A 21,870-nucleotide genomic window follows, 5' to 3' on the forward strand; every position below is an offset into this window, starting at 1 on the left:
TGGGTTGTAGATTGAGGAGGTATATGGGAATATTCTGTATTTCTGTTCAATTTTTTCTGTAAACCTAAAACAACTGAAAAAAAAAGTTATTAATTTTTTTTTAATTCAGCATACCTTGAAACTAATGGCAGTAGTCTTTTCAAAAAATAATATCACAAGTCCCCAACTAATTTAGAACTTCAAGTAAATTCATTAATATGTTAAACAAAGAAAATAAGAGGTTTCTAGAAATCAAGCATAATTCTCCAGATCATTAATGTCCTACAGGACATCCTGTGATATTGGCCATTATTCACTGGAAATGTAGCCAGTGCAACTCAGTAGCTTAATTTTTAATTTTACTTAACATTAACTACTTTGAATTTAAATTTAAATAGCTGCATGTGGCTAGTGTCTACTGTCTTGGACAGTGCAGCTCCAGGTCATTTAATATATAGAAACTAGCAAGGTATTCTAACCTTCTTCTACATCTTATGAAACCTTTGCAGATTTCCAGGAAACCCAAGACAATGCACTTCAGTATGTCACTCTGGAGGTCACAAAGGCAGGTCTCTATCTGAAAGAAGATCCACTTACCTAGATCAACTATTCCATACCAATTACTCCAATATAAAAACAGATAAGAGAGAAACTCAACAGGCAGCAGCAACTCAAGTTTACCAGTAACCAAAGATAAACTGTTACTATAGTGATACTGTCTGGAAAGCAACAAAAGTAAAACTGAAGATTGTAATGAAAATACTATATATGACAGCAAGTGAAACTTTAGTGTTTTCTCAACTATGAGATTACCATAATACATTTCGCCACCCAAAGTTCAAGCAAGAATATTAGTTATTACTAGAATTATTACTTTTATTTTCACAGTGGCTCTCTTTCTGACACAATCTAGTTTCCTAACATGTTCATACCTGTGTGATTGGTCTCGTGAAATTCTGCACTGGCTTCATACCTCCATTATTCTGTTGATCTGTCAAATTAAATGGTATTAGTACAAAGGCTAAATGTCATTGATTTATTAATGTAATTGAGTGATAATAATATGCTAAGTGCTGTGAAATGTACCAGGCTTGAGCCTCTTTTGGCTCATAATTTAGAATACAGTAGTTTAAGAGATTTTCACATCAGAGACTCCTGGTGCAAGTACCAGTGTCCACGGAAGCCAATCACAGACAGAACCCTTCCTCAACCTCCCCAAGGAATCATAAGGGCAATTAAAAGTCTTACCACTGTTTACAACCACTTCTTTATTTGAAGACGTTCGAAAGCTGAAACTAGAAAAAACAAAAATAAAAATATGCTGAACAAATATCTACAGTTTAGATTTTATATGAAATTTTAAGAAGGACATTTTGGTTTATTACATCTCAGAGTAGAGGAGTGGAACCTAAGCCTGTCTAAAATGTTTACATTTGAATAGTGAATTTCTGATTTAAAAAGTAATCCTATATATTGAGTTGGCTATAACATCTTATGGAAAAACCTGAATGAACTTTTTGGCCAACCCAATATGTTCTTCAAAGAAAATAAGGTAAAGACTGAAATTTTTAAAGAAAAAAATCTTTAAATATCAACTCTAATCTTTATTCATTGAATAAACAGTCTACTATGTCAAGCAGTATGCTAGACACTGAGGTTTAACCAAAAACAAATAATAATCAAATAATAAATCATATAACCAAACAGTAAAACATAATAAAATATTTTACAGTGAAATTTTATACTACATCGTAGTATTAACATATTGAAGTGAAAATATTCAAATTAAATATTTTTATTTTAAAAAAAGACAGACTCTATTGCTAAAAAGGTATTTCTGAAAAATATGAAGATGTAAATTATAATATATCCTTCCAGCATTTCACTTTACATACATGCATACACACACACACCCTACATACAAATATAATTTATTTTTTATATTATTTAGAAACAGATTTTTATAAACATCCTGTTTTAAAGCCTGTGATTTTTTTTTACTTAAAAATATATCACAACATTTTCCCACATTATTACATATTTTGACATAATTTTAAATTCCATGTGATTTTACATCATACAAATGTATTAATTTATTTCACTAAATCCCTATTAAGTATTTAACTTGTTTCCAATTAATAAACAATACTACATTGAACATTATCATGGATTATTTGTTCATACCCCTGAGAAGTTCCTTAAGATAATTCCTAGAAATGAAATTGCTATGTTAGAAGATATATACATCTTTTTATCATGGAATATTGCAAACATACACAAATTTAAACAGAAAAATATAGCCTCCCTCACCCTCCCCAAGTACCTGTGCCCATCATCCAGCTTTAGTAATTATCAAGTCATAACAAATCCTGCTTTACCAATGTGCCCATCCACTTCCCCTCTGATATTATTATGAAGAAAATATCAGAAATTAAATCATTTAGGTATGTATTTCTAAAAGATAAGGACTTTTAAATATAACAGATCAGGGCTTCCCAGGTGGCACAGTGGTTAAGAATCCGCCTGCCAATTCAGGGGACATGGGTTCGATCCCTGGTCCGGGAAGATCCCACATGCTGCGGAGCAAACTAAGCCCGTGCACCACAACTACTGAGCCTGTGCTCTAGAGCCCACAAGCCACAACTATTGGGCCCATGTGCCACAACTACTGAAGCCTGTGCACCTAGAGCCTGTGCTCCGCAACAAGAGAAGCCACCATAATGAGAAGCCTGCACACCACAGTGAAGAGTAGCCCCCGCTCTCTGCAACTAGAGAAAGCCTGCACGCAGCAACAAAGACCCAATGCAGCAAATAAAATAGAATATATAAATAAAATGTATAAAAAATAAAAAAATGAAAATAAAGCCCAATTATATCTAGAAAATATTAATAATTCTTTAATATTAAATATCAGTTTAAACCTCCAATTGTCATGTCATAAAAATTTTTAGTTTATTGCATATTTTTAATTTTTCATAAGCTGTGCCTATAATACATGAGAATGCAGATCAAACTCTATATTTAGAGATTCCTATCCAAGACCTGTACTTATAACTATCATATAAACTCAACAATTTTATAATTAGAGAAATATATATATTATACATTGTTATCTATATGCAAAACATAATTTTGGATAAAGAGTTACGAAATCTATATTATAATGAAGTGCTTTCAAATTAATTATATGGAACCAAATTACAAATTAAATTCACCATTCTCCTTGTAATACCACCTCTAACAGCCAATGAGAATTTCTGAAGATGATAAATTGACAACTATAATGTTTACTAGATGCTATTAATAAATTCATATATGCATGCAATTATTTTTTCACTTTATCAACTCTCTTGACATACAATTTAAGTACAATAAACTGCATTAATCCATTCAATGTGTACAATTTGATGGGTTTGAGCATAGGCATATACCCATGACACACTGCCACAATAAAGATACAGGAATATTTACATCCCACAGAAGTTTCCCCATGAACTTTTGCAATGAAGAGATGTTTCCTCCACCTCAGCCACAGGCAACTACAGGCTTACTTTCTGTCATTTTAGATAAGTTTGTATTTTCTCCAATTATAATAGAAGCACATAACATATATTCTTTAGTGCTTGGATTCTTTCAGACTTATAATGACTAAAATTCACTGATATTGTTACATTTCAATATTTCATTCCTTTTTATTACTGAGAAATATTTCATTGTATGGATATACCATATTTTGTCTATGAACCCATTGATGGATGCTTATGAGGTTTTGTGGAATATGTTTTTGTTTCTCTTGAATAAATACCCAAAGTAGAATGGCTGAGTCATAATGTATAAGTTTGTTTAACTTTTAAACTGCCAATCAGTTTCAGTGTATGAGCTTTTCTGTAGCTCCACATTCTTATAACATTTGGTATTGTCAGTCTGTTTAATTGTAGCCATTTTAATGGGTGTGGGTTGCTATCTCATTGTAGTTTTAATTTTCATTTTCCTGATGACTAATGACATTGAGCATCTCTTCTTGTGTCTATTGGCCATTCATATATTTTCTTTTGTAAAGTGTGTGTTTAAAACTCTTGCCAATTTTTGAAAATAAGTTTACTTCTTATTGAGTTGAAAGAATTCTCTGTATATTCTAGATACAAGTGCTTTGTCATATACATGCATTGAAAATCATTTTTTCCATTCTGTGTCTTGCTTGTTTATTTTCTTAATGGTGACTTTCAAAGAGCAAAAGTTTTAATTTTCAAAAGTCTAATGTATTTTTTTATTTTATTGTTCATTTTTGTGTCTAAAAGAAATATTTCCTAACATAAGGTTACAAAGATTTTTTTCTTGCTATGTTATCTAAAAGTTTTAGCTTTTACATTTAGCTTTGGGATGACCCATTTTGAGTTGATATTTGTGAGATAAGGTACTTGTAGCATTTTGAAGCCTGGGATAAAGAAAATGTCCTATAAGCTTCCAGAAATAAAAAACAAGAATTACGCAAGGATTTAGAAAAGGTATTTCTTACACCCTTTCAAAAGCTAATGGAGGACGTGCTCCATCAAAGTAAGGGAGAAAACCAAGAAGGAGGAAAGCACAGGTTCTAATAAACAGTGGATCAAACTCAGAAGAATGATGAAGAGAAACCTAAGGATGACAACGGCACATCAGACCTAGAGAGAATCAAACCAGATTGGAGCAACAGGACAAAAGGACTCTAAAGAAGGGAGACCGAGAGGGAGATCTCTAAGCAAAGGGGGGATTTGAGAGACTACACTATACATTAAATACTTTGTTAATAATAAAAGGAGGATGTTACACAAAATCTAAAATGTATAAATTGAGAAATCATCTGTGCATATTATTTAAATACTGTGGCAGTGTGGTGGACCGTATGATTGTTCCCAACCAACTCCCTAGGAACAACCCCAGAGATGAATTACATCCCTACCTTTGGCCATATTCCTTGCAGTATCTCCCTATGGGGAGAATATTTCCTGCCCCATGATCAGGCTTGATTACGTGTCTTAGAATATGGGGCAATGGAATATGAGTGGAAACAATAATATGCCAGTTCCACAGAAACTTTAAGAGAAGTTACACGTGTCCGCCACCCCTTGCCCTTTTCCCTCTGACATGATAATGGCACGTCCAAATAGAGGCTGCTCTTTCAGTTTGGGTCTTAAAATGAGAAGGCATGCGAAACGGCTGGAGCTGGGTCCTGGCAGCCCACCTGTAGCTGTCAACAAGTAACACAAGTGAGAAATAAATGTTCGCGATTGTAAGATTCTGGAATTTTGGAGTTGTTTGTTACTAGAAAAAAGCTGATGAAATAGGAGACAGTTTTTAAATAACTGATTATGTGTCTTGGTACCATTTGATTTTTTTAACCATGTATATGCATTACTGTGATAAATTTTTCTAATTTATTCTTTTTTAAAAGATGCCTTACTTTAAAAATTTATAAATTAGCATTCTGATTTATACTATGTCTCTTGTGAGTAGGTTTAGCATTAATCAGTCCTCTGAATCAAATCACATCTAGGAGCACTAAGAAATTTAATTTCCTGAGCAGCAAATGTGAGGCTCTGATCAAAATAATCATGTAACCACAATAGAGATAAGCTTTAGCCAAAAGATCTCTACCTACCTAAACTCTAAATTCTGTAGTGCAAGTTAAAAAGTAACTGAATATATAAAAGAAACACTAACACCCCAAAAATACTTCTTGAAAAGTTTCAAGCTTTCTAATAATATCACCATATACAAACAGATTTTTAAATTTCTTGAACTTTATCCAAAAATCATAACTCATGATCCAAGGTTAAATATTCAATTTTAAAATGTCGTAATGAACAAAAACAAAATTATGAGATATACTTTACCTAAATAAGATAAATATATAGAGAGTTATTTGAAAATATCTACTTAGCAAAGGAGTTTAATGTTTACTGAATAAAAGTATATGAATAAATGAAGGAGTTATCATATCACTAATATGCTTGGCTTGAGACTCTGATCTACTAATTAAAATTTTCCATGTGTTCATCAATGAAAAGCTTTCAGCACTCAACGTAGGCTTATTTTCATTTAAATGAATCTATGGACATACAATAATGCTGCTATACTTCTTTTTCAAATAAACTCTAATTCGAATTGGCCTTGCCCACACCCATAAGCCTAAACTAACGAGGTTTTAAGGGAAGTCATAATCTCAAACAAAGATGAAATACTGTGCACATGCATTTTCACATCACTACATGATCTCTAAACTAAAGTAGAACTAAAGGATTATCTGATTAAAATTATCTGTGTGAATAAACTAAGAAACACTGATTTTTAATTTAAAAAAAGTAAACCTACATTAGCACTAAAATATTCAGACCCTTTTCCAGTAAAAGGGGTCTCTGTAATACATGAAAAGTAACCAAGAGCCCTAGGCTTGCAGTGGCTGGTGCCATATTTTTGATTTACCAGGTGTTCCATCACGAGTCTCCCTAGTATGCCTTCATGAAGGGGAAGGGGAAGTAGCTCCTTCATGGTTCTGCTCAGGATGAAGCCCGCGTTCCTACCAAGTCCTACAAGGCCCTGAAAGACCTCGGCCTGCTAGTTGTGCTCATTTGCCTCCTCCTCTCTCTGCTCCAGCCACACTAGAGTTCTTTAGTTCAGTTCCCTGAATGCTTCATGTTCCCTTCTTCCCTCGTGAGTCTTAGCACCTGCTGTTCCCTCTACCTGGAATGTCTCCATCCTGCCCTTCCCCTGCCTCCTCGTCATGTCCTTCATATCCTCCAGATCACAGCTCAAAGATCCCTTCCTCAGGAACACTATCCTTAACTTTTCAGACTAGTTCAGATCCCCCTATTAGATGTGTATTTGTAATAATATTGTTCATTTGATTAATGAGCACCTCTGCTCTAGACTTAAAGGTCCATGAGGGCAGAGACTATACCTGTTTTGCTCACTATTGTATAACCAGCGTCTAGCATTGTGATATTTAAAAGTATCAAGTATTAAAAACACAGGTATAACATGCATAAATGAACTAAGAATTTAATGAACGAACAAACTCTGAAAGGGAAGTGGGAAATGGGAGATCACAGGGGATGCTATGGGAAGAGGAAAAAGATTTCCCTTTTTGTTTAATTATAAACCCAATTTGAGGAAGGAATATGTAAAGGAAGAGTGATGGCCCCTACTTTCTCTAAGTTTAGGAAACATGTATCAGGCTTAAATTACAAACATCCTTCCTAGAGACTTAAGAACCCTGAATTGCCCATAGAGTTGAAATATGTTTTATATTCCAGATCTATGATTTGAAAGAACATTCATAAAACAGCAACTGTTGTTTCCTTCATAATGAATTAATATGCCATATTATTAGATTCAAATGATCATTGATTTGTGTGATTTCTAGGGTCTCTTCTGAAGCTAAAATTATTTAAACCCATCAATCTTGCTTCAAAAACAGAACTGGGATTTTTATAACTCTTGCTGTACATTTTACCAGTGTAATACAAATACACAGCCATTTCTGTATAAACCAGAAATGAGGAAACATTACTAAGCGAGGAAACATTATCACTAAGCTTTAACCACCTAAGGGGAGTATAGGTCACTTTTTATTTGAAAGTGAACCTGAAGGAAAGCACTAATTGATTTGGAAACAAAGTGAGAAAACAAATAAAAAATGCCTGTACTTATTGTTTTTATTAGCTGATGACTTCAGAATTCCTTAACACAAGCTTTGCCAGATCATCCTGCTTGACACCTTCGTGTTCACGCTAAACCCCCTGACGGATTTGCTGCGATAGCACATAATGAGTAATTGGGAAATAAGATGAAAGTTAATTGCTGTTCAGATTTTGAATATTCTTCTTCATAGAGAAATCTCTATATGTTCCCTTACATAGTATGGAAAGAAGCCAAAAGGACAAAGGAAATAGAAACAGAAATTTTGCTTGTTAGTTTTAAATAGTAGGTATGCTACACAATTACTGTGTCCTACCAGTTAAAATGATTTAACACCTGTTCTTTGGGGGACATGTTATATATTTCTGAGATTTTTAAATATTTTCTTACTCTCTTCTCACATAAAAACAGCAGGAGAAACTGAAATTAACAAGAAGCATGAATACCGATTTGAGTCATTTTCTCATACATACTTTGATACACAATACAAATGTTTCTTGGATATTTTGAACAAATAAACAGCTCTTCCCTCTTATAATAAAGATTATATTTTATCTCTTATTTATAAACTCTAGCTCACTGATTTCAGTAGCTACCAAATGATCTAATCTAGTATATCCATTTTGAATTAATAAATGTAGCTGTGCAACAATATAAAATTACAGAACCACCTAATTTCACACCTGCACTGAAGTTCACAGATGCATTATGTTAAAAGATGTGCAGTTACTCACCTTACATTCTTTCTCGCAAGTATCTGGTCCAAAGTTAGTGAATATCCTACACATAAAAAAATAAGTGAAAAACTAAACAATATTTTTCTTCCCATCAAGAAATGAATCCGTTTCTTCAAACCAGACACATCTGTTAATTCATAAATGCAAGCAGGGCAGAGGCAGTACTTTTTATGCCTTGTGACTGACTAATAGATTCCTCCAATAAAAACATAGCTTTCCCAGGATGTATTATGTGTGAGAGAGGGTGGAAGGAGGGGCCTGATACTGCTTAATTTAGAGTACACAGTGAAACTAATGGGTCTGTTTAGGTTGTTTGACTCTTCATCTCAATGAAAGATTATTAAGCTCTTTTTAGAAACTGGCATAGTTTTAGTACTCTTTTAAGAATCTCAATGCTTTTCAGGAAACTAGTAAATTCTCCTCAAAAATCTATGAAGTATACAATATCATATGCATTTTTCAGGTGAATAAACAAGTAAAACTCTCTGAGGCTAACCTAATTCTACACATGTGTCCTAGTACACAGTTTCATATTGAATTTGTGACCCTCCATTTGCTGAGAGGCATGGAATGCAATGGTAAAAGGCACTGGCTTTGGAGTCAGACAGCACTCAAATGCATCCTCAGCTCCAGCTCTTGCTAGCTATCTGATATTAGGCAAGTTACTTTTCCTCATTTACAGAGTGGGGACAAAAGTATTTAACTCGAAGAATTGTTATGAAGATTAAACAAGGCCCTGAAAAGCCAAATCTACCTTGAGAAAGAAGAACAAAGCTGGAGGCATCACACTTCCTGATTTCAAAATACACTACAAAGCCACAGTAATTAAAACAGTAGAGTACTGACATAAAGACAGACATACAGACCAACAGAACAGAATAGAGACCCTGGAAATAAATACATGCACATAAGGGTAACTGGTCAACAAGGATGCCAAGAACATTAAATGGGGAAAGGATGGTCTTTTTAACAAATGGTGCTGGGAAAACTGGACATCCACAAGCAAAAGAATGAAATTGGACCCTTATCTCACTCCATATACAAAAATAAACTCAAAATGGATTAAAGACCTAAATGTAAGGCCAGACACTATAAAACTCCTAGAGGAAAACATAGGAAGAACACTCTTTGACATAAATCACAGTGAGATCTTTTTTGATCCATCCCCTAGAGTAATGGAAATAAAAACAAAAATAAATAAGTGGGACCTAATGAAACTTCAAAGCTTCTGCACAGCAAAGGAAACTATAAGCAAGATGAAAAGACAACTCTCAGAATGGGAGAAAATATTTGCAAATGAATCAACAGACAAAGGATTTATCTCCAACATATATAAACAGTTCATCCAGCGCAATATCAAAAAAAAAACAAACAACCCAATCAAAAAATGGACAGAAGACCTAAATAGACATTTCTCCAAAGAAGACATATGGATGGCCAAGAAGCACATGAAAAGCTGCTCAACATCACTAATTCTTAGAGAAATGGAAATCAAAACTACAATGAGGTATCACCTCACACTGGTGAGAATGGGCATCATCAGAAAATCTACAAACAGTAAATGCTGGAAAGGGTGTGGAGAAAAGGGAACGCTCTTGCACTGTTGGTGGGAATGTAAATCACTCTGGAGAACAGTATGGAGGTTCCTTGCAAAAATAAAAATAGAGTTACCGTATGACCCAGCAATCCCACTACTAAGCATATACCCAGAGAACAGCATAATTCAAAAAGACGCATGCACTCCAATGTTCACTGCAGCACTATTTACAATAGCCAGGACATGGAAGCAACCTCAATGTCCATCAACAGACGAACGGATAAAAAAGATGTGGTACATATATACAATGGAATATTACTCAGCTGTAAAAAGGAATGAAACTGGGACATTTGTAGAGACATGGGTGGACCTAGAGACTGTCATACAGAGTGAAGTGAGTCAGAAAGAGAAAAAAATATCATATATTAACATATATATGTGGAATATAGAAAAATGGTACAAATCAACCAGTTTGCAAGGCAGAAATAGAGACACAGATGTAGAGAACAAACATATGGACACCAAGTGGGGAAAGAAGGGAGAGTTGGGGGGGAATGAATTGGGAGATTGGGATTGCCATATATACATTACTAATAAGGAAAAAAATACCAAGTTGTACACTCTAAATATACGCAGTTTATTGTATGTTAAAAAAAATGGATTAAAGACTTAAAACTTAGAAGAAGAAAGTATAGGGGAAAACTTCAAGATATTGGTTTCATCAATGATTTTATGGATATGCTACCAAAGCACAGGCAATAAAACCAAAAACAGACATGGGACAACATCAAACTAAAAAGCTTCTGCACAGCAAAGGAAACAATCAACAGAGTGAAAAGGCAACCTATAGAATGAGAGAAAATATTTGCAAAACATACATCTGATATGAGGTTAATTTCCAATGGGCTAACGACTTGAATAGACATTTCTCCAAAGAAGACACACAAATGGCCAACATGTATATGAAAAATGCTCTATGTCACTAATGATCAGGGAAATAAAAATCAAAACTACAAAGAGACCTTACCTCACACCTGTCAGGGTGGCTATTATCAAAATAAAACAAGTGTTGGCAAAGATGTGCAGAAATTGGAACCCGTGTACGTTGCTGGTAGGAAAACAAAATAGTGCAGTTACTATGAAAAACAATATGCAGATTCCTCAAAAAATTAAAAATAGAATTACCATATGATCCAGCAATTGCACTTATGGATAATCATCCACAAGAAATGAAATCAGGATTTCAAAGAGATTAGCACTCCCATGTTCACTGCAGCACTATTCACCACAGCTGAGGTAGAAACAACCTAAAGTCTCTGTTGATGGATGAATGGATAAACAATATATGATATATACATACAATGAAATATTATTCAGCCTAAAAAAAAAAAAGGAAATTCTGCAATATGTGACAACTGGAGTGAAACTTGAAGACATCATGTTAAGTGAAATAAGCCAGTCACAACACTACATGATTCCATTTATTGAGGTATCTAACACAGGCAAATTCATAGACTCAAAGAGTGGAATGGTGGTTGCAAGGGGCTGGGGAAGGAGAAAATGGTAGTTGCCAGTTAACTGGCACAAAGCTTCAGTTAAGCAAGATTAATAAATTCTAGAGATCTGCTGTACAAGACTGTATCTATATTTAACAATACTGTAGTGCACACTTAAAAACTTACGAGTGGATCTCATGTGTTTTTATCGCAATACAATAAAATTTTAAATAACATAGATGAAAGCCTTTTTTTACTTCAATGCCTAGCTAAATAAAGAATATCTATTGTTATTCCTTCTTTGCCAGCTTCCACTCCCACCCACCCCCACCTAAAAAACAAACAACAATACTAACAACAAAATTCCTAACAGTTGTTTTATATAAAAACATACAATTAAAATGCCACAATAAAGAAAATCCTCCAAAATGAAAGTGTCAGTACTTTGGATACTTAAGAACCTTGATCTCTTTAATGGCAAAGTAGTAGTAGCTGAAAGAGGCTATTTGTAAGTGGCATTTCAGAGAAGATGAACTATAGGAAGGCTGGGGACTTGACCCTGATGAGACACTCCCTTCCTCACTGTCCACTTTGCACAAATACCATCTTCTAACATGGCTCTAGGGAGCCCTACAGAAAATGAGGGGATTAAATCACAAGGACTGGGAGAAGTGGGAGAAAACAGAAATAAAAAGAAAACTGCTAATAAGAATTATAAAATAAAAAAGGCCTGTCCATGCCCCATCTTATTCCTACCTCTCAGCATATTTTCCTTTTTTTCTCTGTTCTTTCATTGGACCCAACTTCCGTCCTTCACCTTTCCTTTTACCTTTTTGTCCTTCTCCTGATTCCATGGAATTTGAAGGAGCAAGACGAGTCTGGGCAGGAGGAGTTTCGTCATAGGCAGTGTTACTAAATAGAATTTGGGATACTCGGTTAAATTTGAACTTCAGATAAAAAAACAAATAATTTTATTATTAAGTATGCCCCATGAAATATTTGGGACATATTATACTAGAAAATTATTTGCTGTTTATCTGAAAACGAAATTCCACTGGACATCTTGTATTTTTATTTACTAAAGCTGGCAATCCTATTCTTAGGGACTCTGCTGCTCAAATTGTAACATGCATACAAATCACATGAGATTTTCTTAAAATACAAATTCTGATTTAGTAGGTCTGGGGTGGGGCATGAGCTTCTTTGTTTCTAACAAGCTTCCACATGATGCTGATGTTGCCTGCCTGATGCTGAGGACTGCCCTGTGAGTAGCAAAGATCTAAAACAGCATCATTCAACAGGAATAAAATAAGAGCTACTGTGCATATGTAATTTAAAACTTTCTAGTAGCCACATTGAAACAATTAAAAATAAGCAGGTGAAATTAGTTTTAATAATATATTTGATTTAACCTGATATATCTAAAATATTATTTCAAACATAAGTATTCTTTAAAATTATTAATGAGATATTTTATCTCCCTATTCTGCCCTAAGTCTGAAATCTGGTGTATAATTTACTCTCATACACATTTCAATTCAGACTAACCAAACTTCAAGTGCTCAGTAACCACATGGCTAGTGGCCGCTGTACTGAACTGTGCAAACATAGAACATCCCCGCCAGCTGCCAGAGCAATACCTAATAGTCTGCCACAGTAGCAGAAGTAGTACCTGATTACACGGCTCTTCAAACTCCTGGTCAGGAGGAGGTGAGAGCCCAAGCCCACGATGACCCTGTATGTGATGATAATGGTTCAGTGAACACTCATAAACCACAGTGTTAAGTCCCTTGGTGCTTATCATGTAACAAACTTTCTTAAAAATATGCTTCAGTTATATATTCAGGCACATACACATATACAACATTTTTATTAAATCAAGTATCATTTTAATATATTTCATGACTCGATGATTCTAAAATTTTAACACAGCATTCTTTCTGTTGTTGAAATTTTCTCCCACTTGGTTAAGAATATTTAAAGCAGAATAATTAGTAGTAAGTTTCACATATGCATTTTAGAATAGAAGTCACACTTAAGATGTGATTATCTGAGAATAGCTCATCTTGTGACTCTTGAGGAGAAAATCAGTGATGAAAAAAATGCTAATATGATAGCCTGCAGGCTGCAAAGTACTAGGGTATCATCTGTGTGGCATTGTACCTGCCTGCTCAGATGGCTGAGGGGTCTCTGTCCAAAACTGTGAAGGTCTGAGGTTTTCCCCAACTTGGAAGCTAATAAGTTAGCCTGCTGTGGCTTCACAGATGCTAGCAGAAGACAAGACTCATGGGTCAGAGACAAAGGACTTTATTTATTACTCACCACTGAGCAGGCAGTGTGAGCATCAGTCTATTTGTGTTAGTCCCCTTTGCCCATAAAGCAATACAGGCAGGCCCAGATGGATGCTTGTACACACGGTGGGATTCATTTCAGGAGAGAAACTCTGAGTTTCCAAGGCTATAAACAAACCTGCACCTTTGCTAGAGAGAAAAACGTTATTTCCACCTTTCAAGGCCGTTCACTATACAAACATCCTAAAGATATTCCAGAACAAAGAGCAACTAATGACTTACAAGATAAACAGAAAATATAGAGGTGCATGAAAAATTTTCCCTCAACACTTTCCATGAGAGGACAGGAAGCTATACATCCATGCTGCCTTCTTTTCAACTGAAAATACTTGGATTTGCTTCATTTTCTGATTTACTATATATTATTAAATGATACAAATAACAAAAATCTATCTTTCATAATCATATATGACTATACAGTATTGAGTTCTCATGGGAGAAAAATGAATCTATCTTAATTCTAATATTCATCTTAAGGAGCACCTGCATTTATTAGACCACAGTCTCTATTCATCCAAACACTCTCAGACTGCAAATCACATTAGTCAAATGTTCAAATCAATTACAATGGTCTTTGCACACCAATTCAAAATCCAAATCCATACACCTCCTACAAAGCCTGCATGACCTGGCCCTTGCTGGTCTCTGTCACCTCATTTATGGCCCTTGCTGGTCTCTCTCACCCTTCTCCCTACCATGCTTCCAGCACGCTGGCTTGCACTCAGCTCAACACCCTCCACATGCCAAGCTTTTCTGCACCTCAGTGACTCTGCACATATTGTTCCCTCTACGGGGATCACCTCACATCCCTCTAGCTCTCCCTGCCTTCTGTTCACTCTCATTGTAACATATAACACAATTTGTACCAAGACATTTATTTCCTTGTTACTTATTTATGGTGTGTTTCCTCACCAGAAGGTCTGCTCCATGAGGGCAGGGACCATGTCTAATTAACTCATGTACACCAAGATGCTGCTGGTCCAAGTTGGTGCTAAATAAAATGTACACAATACTGAATAAGCCTATTAAAAATGTTACATAATTAATTCCCACTTTGTGCCACATGGTTGTGACTCCCAAGGCCTGATTATTTAGGTAATTGTAGCTAAAAAATCAACTAATTCAAGCATTCCATCAAATTCAGCAGCTTGAAAATGCAAATGGACAAAACCCAGATTACATCAGTTTATTAGCAAAATACCATAGTATGTATGTACTTCTTGCTCCTTGTCAGGGGTATGACTCTGTGATGGTTAATGTGTGTCAACTTAACTGGGCTACCCAGATACCTGGTTGTGTCTGTCAGGGTGTTTCTGAATGATATGAACACTTGAATTGGTAGACTGAGCAAAGCAGACTGCCCTTTCCAAGGTGAGTGGTCCTCATCCAATTCACTGATGGTCCAAAGAGAACAAAAAGGTGGAGTAAGGGAGACTGTACTTTTGCTACCTGTCTTGTAGCAAGGACATCAATCAGTTTTTTCCTGCCTTCAGAGTCAGACTACAGTTGGAACTGTGACATCGGCTCTCCTGGGTCTCTAGCTTGCTGACTATAGATTTTGGGACTTAGCCTCTATAAATGCATGAGCCAACTCCAATAATAAATCATATATTCATATTCATATGTGTGCATATATATATATGTATATATCTTCCATTGGTTTTCTCTGGAGAATACAGACTAATACAGACTCTTTATCAAATTCAGAGACTAATTGCTGCTGTGATTTCTACCAATTTTCATCAAATCAACTTCTGAGTTGATTAGAATCGGGTTAACAAATGAAACACAAGTGCTTTTGATTTAAATGTTAATGTTTCTTACTTGAGATTCCCCGTTGACTTCTTGAAACACGGATAATGTGCCAAATTAGTGGCACATTTTACATTCTTGTTTCTCAAGCTAAACTGAAACAGGAGGCCTACTGTTTCGTAAATCTGTCCATTAAGCAAACATTGATTGTCATATGCTAGATGCCAGGAATACAAGATAAAAAGGACCTAGTCTTCACCCCCAAGAAGATCCCAAATGAGTGATATGCAGAAATGTGAACACATAATTGCTGGGGTAAGCACTTGGGATGTTTCACCTAGCAAAATAATGACCTTCTCTGAAGGTCCCACCTCCACTCCAAGCAATGGCGGATTAGATAAAGGGAGAGTGGCAGGTATGTAGTAGATAAAGAGATAAGCGATGTAAGGATCTCTTTTGAAGAGCTGAAGCAGCTTTCCTGGGGAGGAAAAGGCTTCTACTACTCTCAAAAATGCTCTCATCAGGCACTTGCAGAGTCCTCACCTCAACAGAGACAGGAATCAAAGTTTTAATTCACTAAAATAAAATTCACATTGAGAATCTGTGCTATTTGATCTTGCCCTATACTTTAGGCTGCCATTTATAAAAAGAGCAAAATGGATTCTCTGGACAAAAAGTAATACCTCAGAGAGCATTATATACAACAACTTGGTAAAAATCCAAGATGTTATATGCTAAATAATTAACATAAGTAACATAAAACTGGAAATTTTAACTGAAAACCGAATTTCAAAATTCACTGGCACATAGTACAAAAAATGACCTTATATATGAACTGGTTATAGATTCATTCATTTGGGTTATCTTCATAATCAGTAATGACTGCTAGAACCAATAAGATCAAAAAAGTAATGTTTTAGATCAGTGGGAAAATTACTACTGTTCTTTGCATAGCTATAAAACCCAGAAAACCTCACTTCTTTTCTGCTTCTCTTCCTCCATTTCCTCATTCCTTCTTTTCCTTTCTTGTTCTTTTTTTTTTTTCAATTTATGGAAAAAAATCTTGTTTTACCTTATTTACAGTCCTTTAAACAATAAAATATTAGTAATATAAAATGCTCAAAATTTTGCACATTTACTTTTATGAGTTTTATATTTATATATTACATGTTTATGTATTATATTATTACATTTAAATAATCTAGAAATAGTCTTGGTGAATCTTCATTTTGCTATGGATTGCAAAGGTGGAAAGGGTGACCCTGGCCATTCTCTACCACAAAGATCAACTGGTCCCCGCTAAACTCACCACAGGTCTGGCGCATTTACAGGTTCTTAAATCTCTCCAGGGAATGAGATTCTAAAACTTTCTTTTCCTAGTGAGAAAAATTATCTTTCATTTCTTAAAATTTAAAGGTCCCTGCTGAAATAGAGGCCTATTTTCTTTTGTTTGGTTTTCAGCCAAGGTAGAGAACCTGGAGAATAACTTTTAATATGCAAATTAAAACGGTAACTCCCTTCCAGGAATTTCACAAAGGGCCTCAAAGAACAACATTGTCAATTCCCCCGAGATTCTACACAGAGGTTTAATTAAATAACAAGATTTTAAGGATCAGGCTTGAATGTTAGTAAGATTATATAGCAACACAGATATTTCTTTAGTTCCACAGAATAGATATGAAAAGAAATAACTACACCAAAAAGTAGCTACAATGAGAGGATAAGAAATCTCATTAATTTTGGATAAAGGAAAAGTTGTGTTTAATAATTTAATCAGGTAAAATGAAGCACTCAACATTCATCACCAGTAGTTATATACAGCGTGTAAGCATTGGTCTTATTTTTACTGTTTCTTCTTCCCCACTTAAAGCTGTTATTTTATCTTGTCACAATTCCATAGCAACTAATGCCTCGATTTTTATAGCTAAAGCACTAAGAATAACTTCTAACCATTCTAAATGCTCCAGTATCAATTGTCAACATTGTTAAAACTCTTGGCCATTCTTCCCCAAAAGCTAACTTCTCAAAATAGTACAAAAAGTCATAATCACCCATGACCTAAGTCTCCTCATCAACTGATCTAATCTATGTAGATCAATCTTTCTTCTTAGTTTTGGGGGGGAGGGGAGGCGGTGCTCTGAGAGAAGTCAAATAATAATACTCTCTGTCCCACCTGAGTGCTAAACTAACTGAGAAATAAAACAAGGGGTAAGACAAGCAGAGGCCCAAATACCACCTTTACTACTATGAAAGGCCAGGTTGGAGGACAAAGCTTAGTGCAAGAGGAAAATGAATTGTAACTGAACCCCTCCCAGCAGGAGACAGACATGGCAGCCTATCTCAGCAGCACTGGACTCTCAATAGGGAAGAGAGGCCTGCCCCAGAAGAAACAGGAGGAAACGTGTGCTCCATGGGCAGGCTGAGTCCCAAGAAGGAAAAAAGGAAGATCTGAACATGCCTACACTATTTTTCCTAAATTCACCACATGAAGAGATATGTCACCTCTCCTCACCTGGCATGGAATGAGTAAACTGGCAGAGAAATAAGGAGTTACACTAATTGAACTCCTTCTACTTGGCAGGAAATACTAGGAAAGAGAAAAACTTGTTCTCCTTCCTCCTCCCACACCCCCAACATTTTAAGAACTACCAAATAGGATCTTTTGTGACAAAATGTCTATTGGTTTTCAAATACCTCTAGTAACCCATGGATATTGGGTCACAATTCATAATAAGAATACTTTAATCTTAACAACTACACCCCTTAGATTTTCTGGTGTTTTGCTGGCTAGAAAATTATTTCCCATCAATTTTGCACTATATTTACTTTACATACATCAAAATTTTTTCTAAACGCCTTAAAAATGAAAATTGTGTCTTATAACTAATCTGGAAACCAACAAACGTGTTCTGGTTAAGAAAGTTAATTTATGTCTCAATTTAAACGGTAAAATGGGTCTAATAATAGCACATACCACCTAGGAGTTGTTTTGAGCATTAAAAGAAATTATGCAAGTGAAATCCTAAGCCTGGCACCTAAACAGTACTCAGTATCTGTTGGAGATGATCAGGGTGGTGGTAGTGGTGGTAGTGATGATGATGATGTCAATGATTTTGCTCTTTCCAACATGACCTAACTCCAAATTATATCCTGACTCTTATAACATCTCTCTACCTCCAATGCTACTACCTACAATCTCTCACGTGTACTATTGCAACAGTCCACTCTTTGGACAGCCCGAGTCCCCTCTTGCCCCTCTATAGTGGGCTACCACAGCAGGCACAGTGATATTTTTAAGATGCAGATCAGATCTTGTCAGTCTTTCACCTGAAACCTCCAATGGCTTTGCATCACACACAATAAAACCCAAACTCCTTATCCTGGCCTACAGGTTGAACATGAGCTGGTCCTGCCCACCTCTCGGGGCTTCAGCTTCCTCTCTTTTCCGGCTGGTTCACTATCCTTTAGCCATGGCAGCTTTCTTTTCCTCTAATTCCTCAAGCTGATTCTTGTTTGGGTATACTTTTAGAAAATTTAGAGCCCAAGGTCAAAGGAAATTCTGTCTTCCTTCAAGCTTCAAATTACATAATAAGTTCTTTATCAGGAAGTAAAAAATTCAAAGCTCCAAAAGCAAAAATTAAATCCTTTTTTAAAAATTTTCATAGCTATAGTAATCAAAATCCTTGGTTCATAACACATTTGACCATTGGTTCATGTTCTATCTATTTGTTTGTTTCTATAATAATACAATAATTAAACTCACTGCCTAAAGTAAACATAACCCAACATCCAACTATGATCCCCCCTTTCCACATAATGTTACTATCATCCTGAATACAGGAATACAGAAGACCTGAACAGCACTACCAACCACCTTGGGCTAATTAGCATTTATAGGACATTCTTCCTCAGCAATATATAATATACTTTCTTTTCAAGTGTACATGGAGAATTCACCAAGAGTGACTATATTCTGGGCCAACACATTTTAAAAATACTGCAATCAAAAAAGGATGTTCTTAGACCATAATGGAATTAAATTAGAAATAAATAACATAGATATTCATTAAATCTCCAAATATTTGAAAATTAACACAATTCTAAATAATCCATAGCTCAAAAAGGAAATCAAAAGAGAAATTAGCAGATGTTTTGAAATGAAATAAAACTAAAATATAACATGCCAAAACTCATAGCATGCAGCTCAAGCAGTACTTACAGGGACAGTCATACCACTACATACATTAAAAAAGAACAAAGATCTCAAATCAATGACATAGGCTTACATTTAAATCCAAAACAAGCAGAAGAAAGTAAATAATAAAAGACAAGACCAGAAATCAGTGAAAATGAAAACAGAAAAACAATAGAGAAAATCAGTGAAAGCAAAAGCTGGTTCTTTGAGTAGACAAATAAGATTACTTAAACTTCTAACTGACCAAGAAAAAAAGAGAAAGAAGATACAGCTTATCAATATCAGGAATGGAAGATGAGACATTACTATAAATCTATGGATATTAAAAAGATTATAAAGGAATACTATAAACAACTTTATGCCCATAAATTTGACAACTTAGATGAAATGGACAAATTCCTTGAAAAGTGCACATTACCAAAGCTCACTCGAAAAGAAAGAGATAACCAGTATAGTACTATATAGTACTATATATTTACTGTTAAAAACCTTCCAACAACAAATATATATATATAATACATATATTCATGCATAACAGAATGTCAGAACAGCTTTATAAAACAATTTTGAAAACTTAGATGAAAAACAAACTCTTTAAAAAATGACTTACCAGATCTGATTCAAGAAGAAATCACAGTTCCCTGAATAGTTCTGTAATTAAAGAGATTTAGTTTAAGTAAGTGATTTAATTAAAGATTTAAGCTGAGGTTTATAACGTTCCCACAAAGAAAATACCTGGCCTGGATGATCTTACAGGATGTTTTACTAAATTTTCAAGGAACAAAAACCATCCCAATTTTATATGAACACATCCTGTGAATATCAACTTAGTTTGTAACTTGTCCTTTTGCTTTCTTTCAAATGTTTTTGTTGAACAAAGGTTCTTAATATAGTCAAATTTATCATTCTTTTCTTCTTGTTGAGAAATATTTTCCTTTCCTAAGTTCATGGGGATGTTCATCTTTGTTTTGTATTAAGAATTTTAAAATTGTATTGTTGACAAACAGGTGCACAACCCACCTGGAGTTGATTTTTGTCTTTAGCCTGAGGTGGTAATCCAATTTAATTTGGATAACTACTTTTTGTGCAGTTCCATCTGTTTGATAATCCTTCCTTTACACGTCGATCTGACATCTAATTCTGTCATTTAATAATATTCTATACTCATTCTATAGGAGTCTTTTAGCTGAGCTCTCTATTCTACTCATTAGTCAATGTATCTACTTCTGTACTAATGCTGCACTATCTTACCTAGCCTCATACAAATTTCTCACATCTGGTAGGGCCAGACCTTCAGAATTGTTTTGCCTATCCCTGGCTCTTTACTCCTCCAGCTTCAATCTCATGGCTCATTGTAATCCTTTCCTTAAAATCACTCTAAACTCCCTTGCCCTTCCTCCTGTCACATTCACTTAACTAGATCCCACCCCCAGGCCTGTTAAAACCCAACTCTCTACCTACTCAGTCACTACACTGAATGAATCTAAAGAATACACAAAACCATGCTAACTGATGTAACTTCATAACTACGGTTTCAAATGGGTCCTCAGAATTGTTCAACAATCCTACATTCTCTTTCAATCTATCCTCCTATACTTCTAAATTTGAAGGCAAAATTCATGTTGAGACCTAATCCCAAATGAGATGGCATTAGTAGGTGGGGGGTGGGGGGGGGGTCCTTTAGGAGTAAATTAGGTTATGAGGGTCCCCTCATGAATGGGATTAGCACTCCTATAAAGAGACCCCAATATGTCAAATACATCTCAATAAAACTGGAAAAACAAACAAACAAAACAGAAAAAACAGAAACCAAAATATAGATAAAAGTGACCTCAGAGCTGCCTTGGATCTTCTGCCATTTGAGGTTATTGCAAGAGTCTATGAACCAGGAAGTGGGCTCCCACCAGACACCAAATCTTCCAGCACCTTGGTCTTGGACTTTACAGTCTCCAGAACTGTGAGAAATAAATTTCTGTTGTTTATAAGCCACCCAGTCTGTGGTATTCTTTTATAGCAGCCTGAATAGACTAAGACACTATCCCTCAGTAAAACAGAGGTAATAAACGTATTTACCTTTTAGCATTACAAGAATTAAATCAGTTAATACATGTAAGGCACATAAAATATGTGGCACACAGTATATATT

General features: G+C 35.1%; 1 protein-coding gene across 2 annotated transcripts in view; it reads right to left on the reverse strand.

Moving 5' to 3' along the window:
- Positions 1 to 21,870, reverse strand: part of LOC130855897 (V-type proton ATPase subunit S1-like protein) — a 47,671-nt gene that overhangs the window by 17,595 nt on the left and 8,206 nt on the right. Inside the window, exons 2-7 of one of the 2 annotated variants that reach the window (XM_057739963.1) lie at positions 21,556 to 21,679; positions 20,335 to 20,375; positions 13,099 to 13,161; positions 12,183 to 12,338; positions 1,228 to 1,274; positions 912 to 970 (exon numbers count right to left, since the gene is read on the reverse strand). In XM_057739963.1, coding sequence (XP_057595946.1) covers positions 912 to 970; positions 1,228 to 1,274; positions 12,183 to 12,338; positions 13,099 to 13,161; positions 20,335 to 20,375; positions 21,556 to 21,679 — 490 coding nt within the window. Of the gene's footprint in view, positions 1 to 911; positions 971 to 1,227; positions 1,275 to 8,390; positions 8,531 to 12,182; positions 12,339 to 13,098; positions 13,162 to 20,334; positions 20,376 to 21,555; positions 21,680 to 21,870 lie in introns of those variants that run through there. The other variant, XM_057739972.1, reaches the window with a different exon arrangement.

Source organism: Hippopotamus amphibius, chromosome 1 (genome assembly GCF_030028045.1).
Source record: "Hippopotamus amphibius kiboko isolate mHipAmp2 chromosome 1, mHipAmp2.hap2, whole genome shotgun sequence".
Lineage (NCBI taxonomy): Eukaryota > Metazoa > Chordata > Mammalia > Artiodactyla > Hippopotamidae > Hippopotamus > Hippopotamus amphibius.